This window comes from Syzygium oleosum, unplaced genomic scaffold (assembly GCF_021117445.2).
Source record: "Syzygium oleosum isolate NSW1041296 unplaced genomic scaffold, Sole_v2.1 Sole_v2.03, whole genome shotgun sequence".
NCBI classification, from domain to species: Eukaryota; Viridiplantae; Streptophyta; class Magnoliopsida; order Myrtales; family Myrtaceae; genus Syzygium; species Syzygium oleosum.
In genome coordinates this window covers 12,163,884-12,186,936 of record NW_026607487.1, presented here as the reverse complement: position 1 = coordinate 12,186,936, position 23,053 = coordinate 12,163,884, and the positions used below count along the sequence as shown (strand labels likewise).

The 23,053-nt window shown below is 42.7% G+C and overlaps 3 protein-coding genes and 1 non-coding gene across 5 annotated transcripts; 2 read left to right on the top strand and 2 right to left on the bottom strand.

The window, feature by feature from the left end:
- Window positions 1–4,639: 4,639 nt before the first annotated feature.
- On the bottom strand, window positions 4,640–7,898 carry LOC115670878 (GTP-binding protein BRASSINAZOLE INSENSITIVE PALE GREEN 2, chloroplastic). The gene is made up of 3 exons (XM_030592265.2): window positions 6,521–7,898; window positions 5,835–6,002; window positions 4,640–5,150 (listed from the first exon to the last, which is right to left on the bottom strand). The coding sequence occupies exons 1-3, from the start codon at window positions 7,862–7,864 to the stop codon at window positions 4,749–4,751; spliced, it is 1,914 nt and encodes a 637-aa protein (XP_030448125.2). The 5' UTR covers window positions 7,865–7,898; the 3' UTR covers window positions 4,640–4,748.
- A 1,475-nt stretch (window positions 7,899–9,373) lies between these two features.
- On the bottom strand, window positions 9,374–13,663 carry LOC115670765 (putative E3 ubiquitin-protein ligase SINAT1). 2 transcript variants are annotated; one of them, XM_030592124.2, is made up of 4 exons: window positions 13,508–13,663; window positions 12,073–12,393; window positions 10,626–11,012; window positions 9,374–9,972 (listed from the first exon to the last, which is right to left on the bottom strand). In XM_030592124.2, exons 2-4 carry the CDS (start codon window positions 12,268–12,270, stop codon window positions 9,628–9,630), a joined length of 930 nt encoding a protein of 309 aa, XP_030447984.1. In that variant the 5' UTR covers window positions 12,271–12,393; window positions 13,508–13,663; the 3' UTR covers window positions 9,374–9,627. The 2 variants fall into 2 exon arrangements, with proteins under 2 accessions (XP_030447984.1, XP_056166001.1); XM_056310026.1 differs by lacking the exon at window positions 13,508–13,663 and adding an exon at window positions 12,667–13,458.
- A 6,335-nt stretch (window positions 13,664–19,998) lies between these two features.
- On the top strand, window positions 19,999–20,663 carry LOC115670835 (uncharacterized). Its single transcript, XM_030592200.2, has one exon. It carries the CDS (start codon window positions 20,233–20,235, stop codon window positions 20,533–20,535), a length of 303 nt encoding a protein of 100 aa, XP_030448060.1. The 5' UTR covers window positions 19,999–20,232; the 3' UTR covers window positions 20,536–20,663.
- Window positions 20,664–22,910: 2,247 nt separating this feature from the next.
- Window positions 22,911–22,983, top strand: TRNAA-AGC (transfer RNA alanine (anticodon AGC)). The gene has a single exon. It is a non-coding gene; the product is annotated as a tRNA-Ala (tRNA).
- The last annotated feature ends 70 nt before the right edge of the window (window positions 22,984–23,053 follow it).

The following is a 23,053-nucleotide window of genomic DNA, read 5'->3' as shown; positions in this document are numbered from 1 at the left end:
TTGAAAGATGAGCGGGAAAAACTCCCCAAAATTTTTCGGGAGATTTTTTTCCTCCGGAGGGGGGAATTGCCCCTGTGGGGCCCGCCCCCGTCGCCCCCCCAGCAGCTCTGAACAGTGTTGTATACTTTCGGAACGTTGGAAGAGATTTTGGGCGCGTTCGAATCGACGCGGGGTTAGGGGGGTGGGCTTTTGGTTGGGTGCTCGCCGGAGCACGGGGGGCTTGGGTGTAGAGACCCGCCACGCCGTGTGATTTCGGGAGAAAACGATGGATAAAATCATGACGGCCTGTCGCGAATTTAGATCGTAAAATGCTGGGTCGCAGCCGATTAAAATTCTTACCGGGAGGAGATTCGTGAGGGATGTTGTTGACAAATAATTATGGATAAGAAGATATATGGCCTCCGAGTTCTTTAGAAGAAGGTAGATCTACATCAAATTAGGGGCCTAATTCCCAAAAATAAAAAAACGCTAATTTTATCTTGAGTGACAATTTTAGTTCGCGCTATTTTTTGTCTCGTAAAAAATCACAAACTTTCACTTAAATCTCAAATCTGACTCGTACAATTTGAAAATTTCACATTTCGAGAGCTAAATTTGGGACTCGAGTAAAAGTTTGTGTTTTTCAATAAGACAGAATGAAAGGGTCAGAATTGTTACTGAATGTGAAGTTGGTACTTTTTTCTTTTTGAATTAGTCCTTAAATTAGGACGTCAAAAATCTCTCTAATTTCATTTGAACATTTTTGGTTCTTTGAATGAAAAATCCAACGAACTTGAAACTAAAAAGAAAGAAATCCTATTACCTTAGCCGGAGATATATTTCGAATATACTTTAAAGATTTGATAGAAAAAAGATATGATCTCGAATTTAACTTAGCCAAAATTGAGGACTTGTTTGGTAACCCGGTTAAGTGCGGGAAATTGAAAGTTCGGCAGTTAGTGAAATTAAACTTGTTTCGTAAACCTTAATTAGCATTTGGCGTTAGGTCCTGTTTATTAAAATTGAAACATTAATTTCTGGAAATTAAAATATGGGACTTTGTGTGTGAATAATCTTAAGTGTTGAAAATTGAATTAAAGAGTCGTTCGATGATATTAAAAATTGATAGTTGAATATTGTTAATTTTTTACCGAATATAGAAAAATATCGTTATTGGTAGGTTTTGTCGATATGTTTGGTAAGATTCTCATTACTTGCAATTATTATTCTATTGAAGGAATTAAATAACTCCTTTCTTGCTTACCGAATTGAGTAGTTTTTAACTTAATTAAATCGTTTAAGTCAATTCTATATAGGGTTAAAACAAAAAAAAAACAAATAATTCTATATAGGGTTATCAAATAAGATTAATCTCATTAAGTGCTGAATTTTTAGTCTTGAGCACTTAATTGAATATCAAATAGACCTTTAGACTCAACTAAGCAAAAAATCAACTTATCGTGGTAATAAGGGAGGTGGGAGGGGTTACTTAATTCATTCAATAAAAAAAATAACGACAAGTAAAATATTGCTAATATATTGCTAAGGGTGCGCATGAATACCATTTTGTGCCCGGGAATTATTTCTGAACAGAAATGATTTTTTTTTATTCTGTGCCCGGAAACAATTTCTGAATATTTGAAAGCGTTTAATAAATTGTCCAAAATTTCTATTCCTAGAGTAGAAAAGAACATAAATGCGTTTGGTAACTACAAAAAAATTTATGTTCCCAAATAATATTTTAATAATATTTTGAATTGTTTAAATTTTTTTTTCTTTCTACCCATTTTCTTCTTTGACCATGGCCGGCGACCAGCGGCCGGCAACCGGCCACAGCCCAGGGCCGGCGAGGGCGTCACGGCCCTCACCGGCTGCCGGCGGAGGCGAAGGTCGCCTTGGCGGCGAGGGCGAGGGCCGGACCCTCGCCGCCCGGGCGAGGCCGAGCCTCGCTGTCGGTCGCGACGGCGAGGTCGGCCTCGCCGCAGGTCGGCTTCGCCATGGGTCGCGACGGCGAGGCTCGGCCTCGCCCGGGCGGCGAGGGTCTAGCCCTCGCCCTCGCCCTCGCCTCCGCCGGCGGCGGCGAGGGCCGTGACGCCCTCGCCGGCCACGGGGGTCAGTGGTGGTCGCCGGCGGCCGGCCCACCCAGGAAGAACAACACAAAAATAAGAAAAGAAAAAGAAAAAAAAAACTGATTCTTAAAATTGTGCCGAGAAACAAGAAGCAACTTTTTTTTACTTCTTGTTTCTCTTCCAAAACTGTTTCTCGGCATAAATTTTTGCAAAAATGTGCCCGGGAACAAAAAGTTTACCAAACGCATTTCTGTTCCCAAACTATTTCTGAGAACAAAAATTTTCATTGTTTAGCACGTTGCCAAACGGGCCCTAAAACTGATCGATAATGATCATTCTTCTGCTTTCGGTAAAAAAAATATCAATATTCAACCATTGATACGCAATTATCATCGACACAACTTCTGTATCTATTTTCAAGAGTTACGGTTATCGGCATTTAAAAATTACTACTTACATTTTCAGCATTTATTTTTCAGTCTTATCAACACAAGCCTCTGGAATAGGACAATGGTGGGAGTTTTTAAGAAATATCTCATTCATCAATAACTACAACATCAAGCAACGATGAAAAAATGATGCTGCGAAAAAAAGAACCATTCATCCCTAACATGTTGTCTTACTATTGAGGTTTTTACTTTTCTGCGGCCTTACAATAAATTTTCTGAATTTGTTATGCTGTTGTAATTTTCTGGTGTGACCCTGATTTTTATATTCCTAAGTCCAAAACATTATTAGGAATTTAGTTTTGCTATTTAGGTATTCAAAGCTGCAGATACAAGTATGTGCCCCCGCAAAAGCGCGAGCTAGGTATCTAGTCACGAATTAATACAAAATGATGCGATACCTTTCGCCAGATGGGTGATAGGAAACTTATACAGCCGAGTGGTCTAACCATAAGGTTAAATCTTTTACCGCCAAAAAAAATTACAAGCAGTTCGGTCCGTTCATTTTACGACTTGTTGATCAGGCTGCCTATTCCTTCAGTAAAAACTGCTTTTTTTATAGTAAACGTTCTCGTTATTTAGGTAACTATTCTCATGCGAAGTAAAATAAATTAGGTGTAGTAAAAACACTCATCTATAGCAAGAATTTTATAGCATTGAAATATTTCCTCTTTATAAGTGTGTTATCATACAAAAATTGGTCAGCTGAATATTTTAGGTCGATCGACTCTGCTTCTCTAATGAAATGAGCCTGCTTCTGCATTGAAGAGCCTCGTTGCTTGTCGATGAACAAGTGATCATTTTGAGGGTGGCTTCCTGAACGACTGGCTTCGTGAGTTTGTTGGATTGGAGAAGTTGCATCATTTAACCCTTCACAACTTTTACGCTGCACTTGCCTCTTCTGTCATCTCCAACTAGTAGTTTTCTCTTTTGCTGTAACATGGGTATCAATAATTGGGAAAATACCACAAAAAATCTCAAATTATGCCACCTGTGACGAATTTACCCTGAACTTTTTTTTATGACACGAAAAACTCAAAACTATGCCACTTGTGATACATTTACTCCACAATACTTTGGCCAAAGAGCATTTTCGTCTTTTTCCTTTTTTTTTGTTTTTTTTCCGTTCTTCTCTCTTCCCTCCGCCGGGGCCAGCGGAGGGAAGAGAGAAGAAAGGAAAAAAACAGAAAAAAGGAAAAAGACAAAAATGCCCTTGAATCAAAATACTGTGAGATAAATGTGTCATAAGTGGCATAATTTGAAATTTTTCGTGTCACAAAAAAAGTTCAAAATAAATTCGTCATAAGTGATATAGTTTGAAATTTTTGATTCCCCAAAAAAAAAAAATATGACTTGACCAACTCCCACACCGGATTTATGCAAGCCGACACGACGATCGTGACTGCAGGTTGACCATGGTTATGATTTTTGCAGGAGATCAATTGTTATGTAGCGATCGAGGCAGCAGCGTCGCGGAAGTTATGTGGCCGGGGTGATGGGAGATATCACCCAGTTATCTGACTTTTGACACTCTGCATTAAAGTTCTTTTTATTTTCTGATGTCATCTTGAAGTGTAATGCAGTTCTGTACTTAAAATGTTCAATGAAGTCTTTTCATTATTTCATGCGTTTGTACTTTCCAGGCAATCCTGTTTGACATGGTCCGACCAAAGAAAAAGTTCGATTGGCGGGCAAATCAAACAAAACCAAATCACCTATAACCAAGCATACGCAGAAGAAAAGAAAAGGTTTCCTGATAAACAGAACCTCATGGTCAGTCCACCAAACGGAAGAAACAAGAAGATTGTGCTTCCATATGTGCTATCGATTTCTGTCACACAAGTCCTTGAAACAAAACAGATGTATCAGAAGTGCACCTTTTGTTGCTAGATCAGATGGCGTCGACTTCTTATTCCATGACTAAGATCACGACTTACTAAGATCATGGCTTCGGTTGAAGCATTGATCTTACTGGCAGTTGGTCATTAACTTCATGAATGCATTCCATCGGCAGCTTGTTTCAGCCAACAAGTCAAGAGGCACGACACGTCTGTTGGAACAGAGTATTCCTCTATTCCATTGGCATCAAATTCTCCGCAAAATCCGCTTCTATTCCACCACAATTGCCACTTCTAGTGAGAACTCCAACGACCCTAGCCTTGCTAGGCTGCTTGAGCATATGCCCCCACTTAAAGACCCAAGTCCATAAAGTATTTCCAACTGGTCCTTCCAAAACCTTTCAAATAATTTCTTGTTACACTAAATTACAGTGAGCATTTGAGCTTGTGTCGGAGGTCGATGATGATGACTTAACAGGTACAGCTTTTTCAGGATCACTTGGTTTCACTTTCTTTTCACTCTGGCGCTTCGACTTATTCATAGCCTGGTCCGCTTTTGAGACGATTTTGGAAACCGTAAATCCCGCAACCTCAAATATCTGGGATCTATGGGGAATTAGTGAGTTGCGGAGGATGACATCGACTCCGTCGTATGTCCAAACCCCTAAGAGTGCCTCTCCTTTTATTCCAATGGCAAACCACCCAAGACCTGCAGCTGCAACATCCACAGAACTTGCGTCCCAGCTGTTAGCACTTACACGAAATTCCCTTCTCACCCATTGTCCGAGCTCTTCCACTCGTTTTTCACCAATTGGTGGCTGGCAAAGGCATTCATAAGATGGTCAGAAAAATTGTACCTAAAAACTAGCTTGCAATAAAATCAATGGATGGAGATCCTCTGCCGCGCACAGCGCTCCCATTAGTGTCTCAACCAATTCTCGATCGATGTATGTAAATATAGATATGCATCAATGGTTAAGATATATTGGGACATTCATGGGAGCGCCGTGGTGTGTAGAGGATCCACGTCCAAAATACTGGAGCTGCTGCTCTCACATGAGCTTAACACTACCATGCAAGGTGGAAGAGGAAAACAGACTCAAGTTCATTAAATTTCCAAAAAAACAGTGCACTCAAATACAAAATTCAGCGTTGTCTCTGCAACATAATAACAAGATACAGAAGATGTATGGGCAGAAATGAAGACTTAGAAGCATCCCAGCCAGATGCCAAGAACGTAAAGTGGGGCCAAATTAAAAATGTGCTTAAGGTCATTCATGTGGTTTTTGCATCAAACAAGAAACAAAGACGAAGAAGAAGATAAAAGACCAAACAAATCAATTCCAGACATGTTTAAATTGGCTCCTAGAGCTCAACTTGCTTCAGAAACCATCAACTATTTTTCAATTTGTAATTGGTCCAGCAAGACTTCAAAGTAAAAGTAAAGATTCTTTTTCGCAAAAAAATTGTCAAAGAAAGTGGCTTCTAAAGGAAAGCTCTACCTGCAATTGACGACCAAAATGGTCTTCTACCATTGCATGTGCCTTTTCTGTTTTCCCCATGTGCAATGGGAGATAGGGAGACGCCCATACAGTAACATAAACTGAATCTACAGATGATTCTTCAATGTCCAGCCTCATGAGCCCAGCAATATGAATCGAATGACCTGCCTGTCATGACAAAAGAGAAACACACGAACCTTAGACGCATGATGCAAACTTGATTAATTGTCATGTCAAGACCCTAAGCAAGTGAATGGTTTCTGCTTGCTTTGGTTAATTCAATGACACAGAAATCATAAGCAACTTCAATCAATTGGCAACAACTAGGGTAAGCATTATCACGCTAAAACCTTCAATCAGTTGACTAAAAATGAAGTCAAGCGCAACAAGACATAAAGCTTAGCGGGAAAAAGGGTAGACATACAACATTCATCACACAACACTGTTTTCTCCAAAGTAGCAAATGCTCGTCAAAGGTCTTGCACTGTTAAGATAGCACATCGACCTTACATAAAATAAATAACTAGCCCTTTAAAGAAGCTCAAAAGAATTCCCAACCTAGCGTTATCCAGAATGGAGATTAACACTTCACTGACCACTTAGTTGATTGCTTCGCGAATATATTCGCATTCACACGGATGCACGTTCCTTCTCATTGCAGAGAGAATGAAATCTAGCATGCTTACCTTAATTCTGTAAGTCCTTGGTCTGAGCTCCTTACTGACATAAACAAGCTTCTGCTCTTCCCTGGTCAGCCTCGTCGTGATCTGATGCGGATTCAAAAGCCCTGGCGTATCAAACAACTTCGCCTTACCCGGCAAAATCCCCTCGACCCTAATTATTCCCAGCGTGGTGCCGGGCACCGGTGCCTCTGTCAAGTGGGTAACTTTCCCCCCTTCCACATGCTTTCCGATTGCATTAATCAAAGTACTCTTCCCTGCATTTTGCGCGCCAATCGCCCAGACATTCCCCCTAGGCCCAGCCAAAGCAATGACATCGTCCACAAGATTCTTCAACCCCCAATTCCTCACTGCGCTCACCATATGCAAACTCGTGATTTTGATCACCCCATTTTCCCTCGCTCTCTGCCTCACCCAATGCTCGAAGCCGGTGGGCGATATGCTACTGGGCAACAAATCAATCTTCGTCACCACCAAAACTACTCTAGGCACATTCCCCGATTTCTTCTCCTTCCAAGCAGTTGAATTCTCCTCAATCGTCGTCGAAACCAGCTTCGCCACCTTCTTCGGTAACGACCCGTCGAAATCGGCCGCGTCCACCACCATCAGCACGACCGACCGCGTCCCCGTCGCCGAAGCCAGCTTCCTCCCGACCGTGTGATCGAAGTCGAAATCCGGTAACAGATTCTCGACGCTCGGGTCCTTCACTTTCCCGTAGTGCCTCAGGGAGTGGCACCGCGCGCAGACCACCGGCTTATCGTCCGAATCAGGGCCGCCGCCGCCGCCGCCGGGGCCTTCGTCCTCGACGACGAAGCCCCTTTTCAGGATATCGGAGAACTCGGGCTCCTGCGCGACGGGCGCGAGGTGGGCATCGAGCAGGCGGTAGTGCGGGGTCTTGGGCGAGGGCTTCGCGAAGTAGCCGGGGTGCCGAGGGTTGGAGTCCTGCATGTGGACGCCGCAGCCGGGGCAGACGGCGCGGCCCGGGATGGCTTCATCGTAATTCCCCTCCCGGGTCAGGGCCGGAGGCGGAGGCGATTGCTTCGGCGCTTGTGCTGCCGTGGACAGGGACGCGAAGGAGGCGGCGGAGAGGAATGGCGGTAGGGTCGTTGTTGCCGCGTCGTTGGGGCCATGATGGATGGGAGGAGAGTGGAGCGATTTGGAAGAAGAGAGAGGCGGGGAGACGAGGAACCTGAGCTTCGAGACGGACGAGCTTCGCGTCCGACGAACTAGCGTCAGCATCGGGTCTCCGTCGTCGATGTTTTCGTGCCTCGGCCGTGAGTGAGTTTGGGCTTGCAGAGGAAGATGGCAGGGCCAAGGGTTTAAGGAAGATGCGGAGGTACGTTTGCACATGGAGACAATGAGCGCCGAACCGATTAGGGTGGGTCGGTTCGGTCCGGTTTCCAGTGATTTCTTCCCTATAAGCAGGAGTTTCTCAGCATTAAAGGAAAAAATAATTTGCTAATTAGAATTTACTTTAAAATAAAAGAAAATTAAGAAATTTTGTCCAGTTTAGACGTTTTGGTTCTTTACGTAGAATTGGGAATTGGACCAACTATTCCTGGTTTCAAATTTTTGGAATCAAGAACCGCATCGGTCTTCTTGGGAACTCGCCGGTCGGTCCGGTTCCCGAGTTGGACCGGGACCGATGTATACCCCTGCTAACGAGGGGAAAAAGTACAAAAAAAACTATAAATATATTGCATTGGTATCAATTCAGTCATAAATTTTTTAATTTGACTAATTTAATCATAAACCTTTTTATATCGGTACCAATTCAGTCAATTCGGTCAATTTAGACCGAAAATTGCTAGTGTAGACCCCGGCGGTCCTACGTGGCACGGCTTTTTCTTCTTCTTTTTTTCTTTTTTTTCCCTTCTTTCTACCAGCGGCAATCGACGAGGGCGAGCGTCGGCATGACGGCCCTCCCCAAATCTAGCGAAGATGACCCACACTTAGGCAATGCCAGCCTCCTAGACCATGGCTTGTGCTGATCACCAGCGAAAAGAGAAGGGAAAGAAAAGGAAAGGAATTTTTTTTTTTTAGAAATTATTAAAAGAACGTCAATATTAGCGCTAGTCATGCCATGTAAGATCGCCGACGTCTAGGTCAGTAATTTTCAGTCAAAATTGGCCGGATAAACTGAATTGATACCAATGTGAAAAAGGTTTAGGATTAAATTAGTTCAATTTAAAGGTTTAGAATCGAATTGATACTAATTTAATAGGTTTATGACTTTTTTGATACTTTTTCTACCAATGAGATCCGAAATAGAGATCAAGCTAGACTACTCGGGTTTGGATCGGTGGTCAATCGGAATGGACTTATTCGATTTCTAAATTGAGTTCGGTCTAGTCAATACTCACCCTCAATGGGCAAATGAACTTAACCGAGCTTTTCTTAATTTTTATATATATGGATATCTACAAAGAAGCATGAAAGTCGTTAATATTAGGTAGCACAGTCCTTGCGAGCCAAAGTAAACAAATTTATTAAGTTCGAGCTCAAACACTTTTATAACTTACATAAAACAATTCAAAAAGCAACCTTAGCTAATTTATTAGCTAAATTGGGAAGGAAACTTAAAAAAGGATATGATTGCCAATTTGACAAATTTTAGCATGTAATTACACTTCTCAAAAGTTTTAAAATTCGAGTATACTTATCCCTTCTAAAATGTCTGCATGCGGAGCTTTTGTTCAGTTAACTTTTCTTTGCTCTGTTTTAACGCACGTAAGTTTCCAACAAGAACTAAGTCAACGTACACGAATTCGGACAGCGGCTATAATGTTTTGGGCGCTTCAAGTGATTCTTTGCTCTATGTGCTATACTTGGGCGGGCAAGTGCTTCTTGACTCAGAAATGCTAAATCCCGAAATCGATTCGATTCCAAATGAACTATTCTTCTTGACGCCATTTGTTTGAATACTAATCTTCAAATGCTAGCTGCTTAGCCCGAAATAATCATGTTACAGTCGTCATACATTAACACACCCAAGACACGAATAAGCTAAGCTTTTCTCCCGTGGAATTAAGTAGAACCGCTCGCAATTGTGCACCTGTACCTGCTTGTGGAAGACTCGCGAGCCTCTCTTACCGGCTAAAGAAAGCTTCAAGTCATGAGCAATAGCCGCCTTCTACATCACTGTTCTTCCATATGCGGCCCGCGACCTTGAGCTTCAGTTCCTGTCCATTACCACCAGAAAAGGACAGTGCCAAGGTTCTTGGGATTATTAGACCATCCTGACTATCTCGGACTTTCCTATGGCTATCTCGAATGCTCCTCGGGATGCCTTGCCATATCAACCTTCTGCGATTCCCCCCGACTTCAAGGCTGTAGCTAAACTGCTTCGCTTCATCCTCGTTGCCCATAAAGCGTAGAAAGGCCATATAAACAGGAGCCATCTCAAGCTGAAAAGCCTCGAAGTGCAAGCAAAATTGTCGACCAAAACAGTTGAAGATCTGCACCGATAGAAGATTCATGGAATTCCTTGTTATTCTTGGCATTAGGGAATATGGTTGCCCGCAGTTGAAAATTGAAAAACCTCTTCCCTTTTGACCTACTTCATACCTCTGCCCTTTTTTTACTCTCATTTTACTCTCATTTTGAAAATTGAAAAACTCTAAAAGGTGAAGCAACTATTGGTATCTGGAATTAGATAGGCCACCACTTTACATGGCGTAAACTCTATACTTCGAAGGACCAACTATGAGCTGATGCATCTTTAAAAAATGATATGTGTAGGATATTATCAGCCTTTGCAATGTGATTTTGCTTTCTGCCAACAGAACTTAAGATAAACAGTCTGACCAATTATTAGTAATACTCAGACAAATAATCAAACAGATGTAAAGCACGAATCACTACTCATCTTTTTCGTACTCAGATATCAGGCAAACAACTAAATAGTAGGAACTTATAGATACACTGAATTAATTCACCAAAATATCATCGGAGCCATGTACTCAAGATATCTTTTCCCCCTTTTAAAGAAGTTACGCACTGCTTAATCACACATTAAATTTGCTGATACATGATTTCAAACATCCTCAGCCACATCTTAGGAATTTTTATAACAAAAACGACGGGTGGAGGGAGAAGTCAGAGCACTTACAGTCAACATCCATGTAGCATTCTCGACTTCTCGTGGATTGGATTTGACGTATCTGTGGTTAAAGGTACATCCATCATGCATGTCAACATTGTGATCATCCTTAAGATGCATGACAAGAAGTGGGATGTCACCAGTAACAGAACAATCGGCTCCAGCATAAGGGCAAGCATAGGGACGATGTTTACAGTTCTTTTCATGCTTAAGCTTGCCGTAGTACGGAAATATGCCCCTACACCCCAGAAGCTGAAATCTGCAAGGGAGTTCTAGGGATTCTGCTACTTTTTCTAGCACCAAGCATCTTATATCTCCAAGCTCATGGCGACAAGTTGGACATAGGTTCTCGAGTTTGGTCTTGCAGCTTGAACATAGAGTGTGGCCATTTGGACACTGACAGAATTAAAGCCAAGTTGATTGTTAATAGCTAGGAGCACCCAGCCAATTCCAATTTGAATTGAAGCAGTAAATGAAAACCGTGACAATCCATCCTCATCCCTCAAAACCCCTCAAAAGAAGTCCAATTTGAATTTGAATTGAAGCAGTAGCATAGTACCGTGATGATCCCACCCTTATCCTCAAACCCCTCAAAGGAAGTCCAATGATACTGCTGAGTTTAAGGGATGTGCAAACAATGATAAACCATTCAACATCATAGCTGTTGATGTGCAAATTTAACAGCTTCTCAAGGTGCCGTTACAGACCCTAGATGCTTGGAATCTACACATCCGATGCCACATACAAATAAGTCACCAAGCTTTGCCCCATGAGGAAATTTCCGATGCTTAAGCTGGTGTTTATGTTTTAAGTGGGTGAGGAAAAGCAAGCGAGCATTTAAAGAGAGTGCTATGGTTTACCCTGGCAAGTACATCACCCATATGTTTTATCGGCCTCCATTTTCAGGGTTTTTTATAGCGGGCCTTCATTGAAGGGCCTCTAGTGGACATTTTTTTTTTTCTGTTTATGAAGTAATTCCAACAAAATAAGCAGGGGTTAAAATCACTACCATATAGGATTCTACTGATTTTTACAATCTTGAATCTAGATTTTTGACACGATGATAGCAATTTAACATGATTGAGATTATTTATGGTTTTAGATCATAAAACCGCATGATTTTAATATTTAAATCAAGATTTAACAACTTTGCCTACACCAGCACCTTGTGGACCCGACCCTTCAGATTTGTGCATCGTCAACAGAGCGAGACTGTAGCATGACCTTTGAACATAGATTCTGTTGAACTGAGGCTGCTTTTTTGTCCTTAAGAAATTTGAATTAAGATTTCACTGAATTCTCAATCTGACTTTTGTATGATGGAGAAATCAGATGCTTCCTTTACCCACAAATCTCAAAGTAGTTGCAAGTTTCTGCTATTTCATCGTAAGACATAGAAATACATTGTAGTAAAGGAGCCTTTGAGTGAATAGTAGCTCGACAAAAAGAGATTTACCTGGTAAATGGGAGGGTACATCAAATTCACACAAACAGGACATTCAAGTAGATCGTGCACATCCTCATTTAAGGGTGTCCATGCACTTCCTCCCAAGCCAGTAGCTACTTTTCCACAGTTGGACCTTCTCGACAGCAACTCTGATGATGCAGCATCATGATCAGTAAATGAAATTTGAGAGCCAAGCATATTACTCATGCTTCCTCTAGTAGCCGTGGCCACGCTTCAAAAATAGTACCCCCACCCCCTTTCACACTCTTTCAATCTTGCTCCTTATGTGTCCAATTTGCTCTACTGGCTTACGCCGCAGATGAATTAGCCCTGTCAAACATTGTCACCATCAGACAATAAATGTTTGGAAGAAGCTCATATTGAAAAAGATTTTCTATTAATTGATCGCTGCTTTATGTATGATGGTAAGACAGCTCAAGATATAATTTTCGCAAGCACTACAAGATATCCATGAAAATTTTCCATGTTTACTCAATGTAAGAACAGCAGATTACTTTTCCAAACGAAAGGTCACCAACCAGAAGTAACTTTAGTACATTATAAAGTTTAGCTGGGAAAGACATCCTCCAGACATGTACTCACATCCTCCTTAAGATACTCCCGTGTGAATACCCATACCCGTAATAGCTTACACCCGTGATAGGACGCTCTGTGGAAGACATATCAAATGGCGAAGCATCTATTGCCAAAATCCATCGCAACTACTCTTTAACGCACAACAACTGTTTCCAATAAAGTTTTCACCAAATGAAGATCACAGAATGGGCCATCAACATGCATTACTACCCTCCACCACATGAACAACAACCGTGCGCAATGAGCAATTTCTACTTCAAGGAACTGAATATGCAGTTGCTTCCCTGAAACCAGCATACCAGGGCTTAAGCCCACCCTAGACAAGCAGTACCAGCGGACACGTTAAGAGAAGGAGGGATGCAATAGCAGTGGACCAACTATCAGGGCAAATTAATCCCATTTCCTAATGCCAAAAAGGAGCATAGTCAGTTGCCAATAATGGGGCATCAGTACTATCCGGTTCGTAACACCAGACTCATCTCGACCGCGGCGCAATTCATCCGGAGCTCACCGAGCAGGCCCAACAGATAGGCCTTCGTGTAGCGTATAGTTCCTATTCAGGAGCTAAGCTTGTCAAGCACTGTTCATTGCGCACAATGTACCCGAGAAATGATCTCATCAAACTCAGCGTATTATTGACTATCCATCGAACCTCCCCCTCCTATAAGAATGGAAATCGTAACCGACCGATTCGAGAAATCCCCGGCATTCTAGGTTTCCGACAGGCATCGAGAGTTAGGAACGGGAATCCACGACGTTCGTCGATGCCCGATGATTCGAAACAACACGGGGCGAGAGCAAGCAAAATCATAGCAGATCCCGGTGCGAAGCGCCCGCGCGCGCGTACCTCGACGACGATTCCAGCGCGTGTCCCGTCGCAATCGCTGCCGGAGCGAGCTAGGACGGCGAGCGCCTGGAGAGAGGCCCGCACCCCGAGAGCCCAAGACGGCCTGGACGAGAGGCCTCGATCATCTCGAGCTCGCAAGCGATCGCGGGCACGAGTCGCGGGGAAGGGCCACAAAAAAAATGGGATGACGAAATCGAGAAACGAGACGAGGGGAAGGGAAGGGAAGGGACGTGGGGCGACGCCCGGGAGAGGTGGATGATTTGGGGGGTGGGGTGGGGGGGAATTGCGTGTCGCGAAGCTACTCTCTCTCTCTCTCTCTCTCTCTGTCTGTGCGATTGAAGCTTCGTCGAGTTACATCGCCACACACGTCCGTTTTGGCAACGGTGGAGAGATGGTCGGTTGCTCACGTTTTTGAACTCGCGAAGAGAGAGAAAGGGAGAGAGTTGCACTCTCGTCAGTGGTAATTAATGGCGAGAGAGAGAGAGAGAGAAGGGGGCGGTTTTTGCGTTGTGGTCGTGGCAGTGTGTGGATGGATGGATGGATGGAGACTGATTTCGCGCACGCAACGTTCAAAACGACCTGCTTATAAAAAAAATGTGTGAAAACGAAATGACGACCTTTTGCACCCCTGCACCCCTTAGTCTTAGGTGCCGTTGGAGGGGAGTATTTAAGTTTTACATTAATGTTCTCTATTGTCGTGATTTAACAATATGGTGAAATAATTTAAGGGAAATAATCACGACCCTTTTATACTTAATTACGATGGCACGTGGTACGATTGTGCCCCCCGGTGATCCATTGTTTTGATTGCTCTTTCGAAGGACACAAGAGTTGCAAGAGATGCAGAGATTCCGATTCCGTGGCAATTTTGGCTGGCAATCGCTGACGTGGACGCCGATTGTTAATCTATAAATGATGTAAGGGTAGGGGTGTGCAAAAGAATCGGAACTGCCGGGACCGCTTGAGACCGCCCAGAACTGGATCGGAACCAATGGTCCCTAAGGGAACCGATCCGATTCCCGATTCTAATTTTTGAGAACTGGTGGATACCGGTCCGGTTCTCAGTTCCTGGTTCCAGGCGTGGAACCGCCCGCCCGCCTACCCGAACCGGTAATATAATAATAAATATAATATATTTATTTAATTTTTAATTTTTTTTAGAAAAAAGAAAAATCCTAAATCCCTAAACTAAGGCTCCGTTCGTTTGGCGGAAAATATTCTCCCGGAAAATATTCTCCGGATTTTCCGGTGTTCGGGGGGCGGAAAACGTTTTCCGTGGGAAAATATTTTCCTTCCCCCCTCACAAAATAGCCTAAGTCTATGGAAAATGACTTCCACTTCTTCAAAAGCGGAAATCATTTTCCGGAGCTTCTTCTTCTTCACTAAGGTCGTCGGCCGCCGCCGTCGGTCGCCGGCGAAAAATATTTTCCGAAACTTTTTCATATTGGTCGTCGAACACCGGAAAATTATGTTCCGGGAAAACATTTTCCAGGAAAATGACTTCCGGAAAAATATTTTCCAAAAGGAGAATATTTTCCGCCAAACGAACGGAGCCTAAGGGTGCGTTTGTTTTACGGAAAACGTAATGTTTCTGGAAAATATTTTCCGGGAATTCATTTTCCAGGAAAATGGTTACTTTTCCTTTGTTTGGTGATTTTGATCGAAAATGTTTTATAGTGTTTGGATTTCATTTGGAAAATAATTTCAATCACATGACTTTATCTTAGACAAAAAAAATCGAATTTTTAAATAATTTTTAAAATTTTCTTTTCTTTTCTTTTTCTTTTTAGTTCTTCCTCCCCTGTCGCCCTGCACTTGTGGCAGGTCATTAGTCATCGCCGAGGCCAGCAACCGACGAAGGGAGGAAGAAGGAAAAATAAAAAGAAAGAAAAGAAAAAAAATTATAAAAAGAAAGAAAAGAAAATATTAACAAATACAAGATAAGCAATTCCGAAAAGTGTTTTCACATTCTTAAATTAGGGAATTCACTTTTCTAAATTTATAAATGAATGTTTTCCTTAACCGAAAAGTATTTTTGGTTTCCTTAATTGGAAAGTATTTTCGGTTTACTAATCATTTTTAGCGAACTAAACGGGTGAAAGTTCGGAAAATGGATTCCCGGAAAACACTTTCCCTCAAACAAACACGCCCTAAACTTAACTCGCTCGACGTTTACAGCCTCACATTGAATCGAGAAATACCTTTTTTCGCTTTTGCCTCACGCTTACTCTCACTCTCTCACTCTTCTCGATCGATGCTCACATCACTATCTCCGACTCTCCATCTCCATCTAGGTCTCTGTCCTTGGCTAGTGGGATCGGTTCCATGAACCCACTCGGGAACTGAACTGGACCGACTGTCTAGTTCCCAAATAGATCCATGGAACCAATGGGCGGTTTCCGATTTTAATTTTTCGGAACCGATCCATAGTGGGCGGTTCCTAGTTCTAAGGTAGAAACCGTCCATCCAAACCATGCTCACCCCTACGTAAGGGGATAATTGTCCAAAAAGTCCTAAATCTATTATATAACGGCTATTTTAGTTTTAAACTCTTTTAATTTGGCCAATTTAGTCATAATTTTGTCATGATTTGTCAATGTAATCCCTTTAGCCAATTTTGGCGGGCAATTGCTAAAGCAGATGCCGGTTATCCTATGTGACCCGATTTCGAAATTTTGTCTTTTTTCTTGCCTTTCTTTCTTTTTTTCTTTTTATCTACGCCAGTAGCCATGGCCTTAGTGATGACCGGCAACCACCAGCTATGGCGTGGGCATTGCGGTCCTCACCTAAGCCCTCGCCAACTATAGTTGGGGCTTGTAGGCCCTCGCCTAGATTTGGCAAAGGTCACAATGCCCTTGTTGTGGTCGGCAAAGGTCCTCGGCTATCGTTGAGACCTCGGTGACTGTGAACATGGATTAGAAGGGATTGGAGAAAGTTGTGGAGATGGTGATTAGAGGCGGCTAGGCGATGGTCAATTGCGATAGGTGGTGGTGGCAATGCTGGACAAAGGAGGTTAGGATTTGCTTGGTGTTTCTAGAATGAGGGTAGTTTGATCTTTTGATCATGAGGTTTGTGTTAAGTAGACCTATCAAAATGAGTCTCAAACCTATTTAGGGTGCGTTTGGTAACCATTCTGTTTCCGGAAATAATTTCTCTTCATAAATGATTTTTTTTATTCTGTGCCCGGGAACAATTTCTAAGCATTTGAGGCATTTGGTAACTGTTTAAAATTTCTATTCTTGAAATAGAAAAAGAACAGAGATGCGTTTGGTAATTATACAAATTTTTTTTTATTAATAATATTTTGATTTTTTTAATATTTCTTTCTTTTTATTTTTCTTTTATTTTTCTTCTTCTTCCCCTTCCTTGCCCATGGCCAGGTCACTGGCGCCGGCGACCAGCCATAGGCTAGGGCCGGCGAGGGCGTTGCGGTCCTTACCAGATCTGGCGAGGGCTGGATCCTCGCCGATCAGCCACAGGCCAAGAAGAAGAAAAAAAAATTATTTTTTCGTTCTAATTTTTATTCTCAGAATCAAGAAGTAACCTTTTTTTACTTCTTGATTTTGTTCCAAAACTGATTCTGAGAACAAATTTGTGTAAATTTGTGCCTGGGAACAAAAAATTTACCAAACGAATTTCTGTTCCAAAACTGATTCTGGGAACAAAAGAACATAATCAGTTATTATTTGACCAGTTACCAAACGCAGCCTTATAACCAAAGTTGTTGAAATGGGTCATCTCAAATTTGAGATATCTAGCCATAATGGTTTATAAAATAAAAAGTGTAAATTCAACGGATCTAAATGGGTAATGTTATGAACCCATTTCCAACCCACATAATAAATTGGGCCACTGACTCGCTTAATAGACAGCCTACGTTCTTCTTCTTTGTTATTGGATCCTCTCCTCTCTCTCCCTTTGTGACATTGCTTGACAACTGCTGCTAGACAAAGGACGAGCTCAGCTTGAGGGAGACGAGGGTGAAAGAGAAGAGGATCAAGAAGGTGAGGGTGAACTGAGACGACGGCGATTGCAGTTGCTTCCCTGTCGCCAACATCGCCGATCGGAGCTTTTGGGGATCGTTCGGAGATTTGAATTCCGGCTAGAGCCAGGAGAAGAATTGTGTAGGAGGATGTGCGTGAGATTCGGGAAGGTCTGTTAATCTAGGGGACGATGGACTTGGGATCGTGATCGTGATTCTCCAGCAGAAGTTCTTTTTACTATTTTTCCTCTAGAGTGAAACAGTGAAAATGCGAAGTAACACAAGCGCATCCACGAAAGTTGGGGAAATTCTCAAAATACTCCTGCATTGGGAAGGCATTTTCAAAGTACTCATATAAATAAATTGGTTCTCAATTTGCCCCTTGAACGGAACTGAAATTTTCCGAAGTGCCCAAAAATGGATCAGGCTCTTCAAATAATAGTGCATGTGAATTTCACGTGCTCTGCACATGCGACATTTTACACTTGAATAAGCCGGAACCCGTTTCATAATTTATGAATGGCCCGAAAGCCGTTATATTTAATTTAAAACCAAAGTCGGAACCCGTTTTATGGATGACCCAAGTCGGACTTGCGCCACTGCCTTCACGTCCCCATCCATAAACAAAACCCCGAGTTGCCTCACTAACTTGATGTGCCGGTTCATAAAGCTGCCCATTATTCAAATGGAATAATTTAAGGACAAAAATCATTGGAAATATATCTTGAGTCGGGTCAGGTATGAATTGCTAATTTTACATTGCATATAAAAGGTTTAATTGGGTCGGATAATTTTCGACCTGACCCAAACCCAATTCGATCCATCCGTTTGACGGGCCTAGTATCAAAGTACTGAAAATAGAGGTGAGTCGACCTTTTTTTTGGAAGTTGGCACTGACGGTGGACATACATTAGCCAAATTGGGATCCAACGCAGTTCTAGAAGCTGACGGAGCTTATGGAATATGGGGGAAAAATTCAAATTGGAAAAAGGAGACTTTAGAGTAGAAGATTGGATTGGCTTTGATCCCTCAACTTCCATTCTAAATCACTTTTTGGGGTCAAAACTTCCATTCTAGATGGATTTCACATTTATTAAATAACTTTAATCATGCCTAATGACTAGTATTCCTTGCTTCTATTTTATTGCTCTATAATACTTTTCACTTCCACACTATTTACTTAAAACAAATATCAACTAATAAAATTAAACAAAGCAACACAATTGCTTTTTTTTTCATAGAATCTAAGCCTATTTTAATTCAAAATAATAATGTTACTTCTACCTTGCGTGAGCATATCCTAATTTTCGAAAAGGGCAGATAAAATTTTTGAAGGTGCTACTAGCTCTTACCATGTGATGCGAGGGATCGCCATTGACAGTAACGATACGCGGCCACCACGGGAAAATTGTCAAAAAAATCCTAAACCTATTGCACTTTTGCCAACTCAATCCTAAATCTTTCAATTTGCCAATTGAGTCCTAAACCTTTTCAAGTTTTGCCAATTTAGTCCATTTGGCCAATTTTGGCTGGAAATCGATGACATGGATACTAGCCGTCCTACGCGGCGCAGTTGGCGCTGACGTGGACAATTATAAATAATATTTTAATAATAATAATTATTTTTCTTTTATTTTTCCTTTTTCTCTTTCTTTCTCTTTTCCTTCTTCACTACTTTCCTACTAGGGCCGGCAGATAGCGAGGGCCTCTGGTGGGATGGTCTAGGCAAGGCCTTGCGGCCAGCGAGGGCATTGCGATCCTCACCTGCGATCGGCTATGCCACGTAAGATGACCGGTATTCACGTCACCAATTTCCGGCTAAAATTGGCCGGATTGACTCAATTGGCAAAATGTGAAAATATTTAGAACTCAATAGGCAAAATTGAAAAGTTTAGGATTGAATTGACAGAATTACAATATATTTATGACTTTTTGGATAATTTTTCCTCAAATTTACAGCTTGAACCCTCAACTTCAGGCGGACCGTTCGCTTGCACGCTACGTTTTTCCGCACGTTCACATTCCTGCGTACCCGCATGGCTTAATCGTGATTGATTAATGGCTACCGAGACTTTAACAAACACGTCCCATGGCAGCATCAATTGACCGGTCTGGTCCACGGATTGACACGCCTCGTCAATCCCACATCAGCCAGATTGGAAAAAAGATAAGCGCAGTGCTCGTCAGCAGGGCTTCTCTTTCCCATATACCTGTGCCTGCGACCATCGTTTTTCTCGTGGAATGACCCTTTCCTTTCGTGCACAAAACGATCTCCTCCCACAGCTTCAACCGATCCGCCACTTTTACAAATTTGGTTGCTTCAAGGCAATAGTCACCGCTCACGTTCGCGAAGGCAAGCAACAAGATGGGCTCTTTCAGTTCCTCCTTTTCCTTCATTAACACTCAATTATTGCTGCACTGTTATGTTCGGGCTGGTAAAGGCGACGACGCAATAATTAATTCCTTCATACGTTGGATAAAGCTTGGAGGCTTGGGGGGGGGGGGGAGGGCATGGACCTACCAACTCCACTTGGTGTACCCCAAAAAAGACCGAAAACCCACAAAGACAACGTCAAAGAGGCGGCTTCAGAAGCCAACCTTTCAATGCTTTCATCATCCGCTTGTGTATATATAGCGAGCGCAAGAAACTGCACATCCAAGAACTCTCAACGTGAAGATCATCTGGTTTTCTTCTCTCTAATTTTGCCCCTCTCGTGTACCTAGTCGCCGTCCCCGAATAACCATGATGGAGATCGCTGAGTACGTGCCGGACGTGTTGGTGAAGGTGGCTGCTTTCTTGGTGGTCCAGGCTCTGGTGTATCTGATCCTCTCCAACTCGTCGGACGTGTTCTCCAAAGACAAGAAGCTCCGGTCCCTCAGCTTCAAGCCGGCTCGCTCCGCCAGCATCCGCCGGATCCTGGCCGTGTTCTCCGACGTGCCCCAGGGCCCTGCCGGCGGAGGCGAGCCATCGCCGCGCTCGTCATCCTCTGATGCCCAAAGCATGCCGATGTTCGAGGATCTTCCCGGCTACGATGGTTCGTCCTGAATGTTTGGGGTGTGTGGAGGGGATAGTAGGGCAGCAGGTCGTATAGTCTTGCGAAAATTCATTGATTTGTTTGTTCAAATATGTATGTTGTAAATAAAATAATGTCAGTGGATTGCTTTGTCGATGCATATTCATCGTCATCTTTGTTGTATGCGATTTGAGAGGGCCACTGACAATGGCATACGCAAAATTTTGCCAAAACTCTACGATATACATATGACAAACGGTATGGAGAGAGCCAATGCTCATCAGTCTTGTGCGTTTCAAATTACACGAGGGGTTACGGGATTGACTTCTTGGAGCATGATAACTGTGATTTTTTTTTTGTAATAAAGGTGAAAATGATAAAATTCGACGGATTGGTTTAGTGGTTTATAGTAAAAGCATAGCTGTTCTCGGCACGCTACTGAAAAACTTACAGGTAAAAAAGAAGGATAAGATAGCTTCTCTTTTTTCATTCTCAAAAACACTTCGAAAGCCTTTCCGAAATCTCGTTTAGAAAATCTTAAAATCTATATTTTCCCCTTTTCTTGCTAGCGAAAGGTCGCGGAGGGCTGATGACCCCAAATTAGCTTTTGTGATTCCAAAATCACCTTTTCTTGCCATCCCAATGGTGTGACTATCAAGAAAGATTAGCCGTTCTTGACTCGTATAAACAAGGCACATCCTCATTTTGTGATTCCAGTCCTAATTCTACTCACTCTAGCTCATTGTAAACACTTTGCAATCAATTTTTTTTTTTGGTAGAATACTCTGCAATCAAATTACCGAGCGAAAGTAATTGTAATAGAGTGATTCACAATTGAGAGCGCTTCGTGCCTCGCGGGCCTTGTTGTAATATCGAGAGCATACCAAGTGGTGGGATTCGATATCTTCCGACTGTTGTAATCAATCTTTCGACTCGTGGGATTGCGAGAACTCCCGAATGGGTTCAAGGAGTGTTGTAGGCACCGATTTGGAATTGAACAACTGTGAATTATCCTGCACACGCGGGCCGATATGGTTGATAAATTGCTTTGTAATTAGCTGTTGATTGTCTAGGTAAACAACAACCGTTTATGGCAATCCTCATCGAGCGTTACTGTTGGAGTTCACCAATTGTTGCAGACATAATGGGGGTGTTTGGTTCAGCTTTGGGAAGGGGCTTTGGGCCTCGAAAGCCCCTTCCCAAAATGCTAGAGTGTTTGGTTCAGCATTTGGCCTAGCATTGGCCAAATGCTGGCATTCCACGAATGCTACTGTTCATATCTTTTTTTTTTTTTTTTTTTGGGTTTAGCGCTGTTCATCTTCTTCACCAGAAGGGCCGGCAACGGCGGCCGGCGAGGGTCGTCGGGGGTCGCCCGACCCCCGGCGAGCCAGATCCGCCTCCGCCGGCGGTTGACCGAGGCCAGGCGACCCTCGGCGGGGGTCGCACGACCCAGGCGGCCGCCGCCTGGGTCGTGTGACCCCCGCCGAGGGTTGCCTAGCCTCGGGCGACCGCCGGCGGAGGCGGATCTGGCTCAACGGGGGTCGCCCGACCTCGGGCGACGGCCGCCGGCGGTCGGCGGCGGGCTCCGGCGATGGGTAGGTTTTGTTTTTTTTTTTTTTTAATAAATAAGATAATTCTCAAAGTGCATTTGCAAAAAAAATTCACCAAACACTATATTTTGGCCAAAGTAGCTTTACAAAATATTTTTACCAAACACCATTTGCATTTTCCCAATGGGCTTTCACCCAAAGGTATTTGCATTCCCCCAAGTAGCATTTTCAAAATTGAACCAAACAGGCCCATAACATTCCAAGTCCCATGTCAAATGAAAGAACTTGTGATGTTGTTTATGAGTAAATAATCAAACTCAAACAAATAGCTCTAGAGCACTTCTTTTAGAATAATGGTCTAGTAAAGTAGGTCGGGTCTTCTCAGTTGGTAACAACACAGAAACCCCGTCGCTTCATGGCTCGATCGCTAGAAACCCTCATGTCACTCAATCTCACTGCGCTACTAAAATCTGCATATAGTTTTTATTGCACATCTTGAGTTGGCAAAAACAACTTATATTTCTTATCATTTCCCATTAAATTTTACTTTTTTATCTATTTGACATGCTCCATCACTAGTAAAAAAAAGAGAATGCTATGCGAGTGTTGATGATTATCAATTGAAATCGTCACTATTAAAAAAAAAAAAAAAATCACACGTTACATACGCTAGGCACGCGTTCGCGATCTAATCTTGTATCTACCATCATGGTAGGTTGTGCATGTGCGATCGAATACGATTTTACGGTACAAAACACGGGTAACATCTTTGTGGGACTGTATCACGTTAAAGTTGGGATCGCACCCTTTAGTGTCTCAAAGTTTAATATATTATCAATCGCCATTCATTCAATAACGGGGATGTAGCTCAGATGGTAGAGCGCTCGCTTAGCATGCGAGAGGTACGGGGATCGATACCCCGCATCTCCATTTCCCCCTCTTTTTGACTTCTACTAATTTTACCTTCACGTTTTTTGGTCGTTTTCGAAGCCGCCGCATT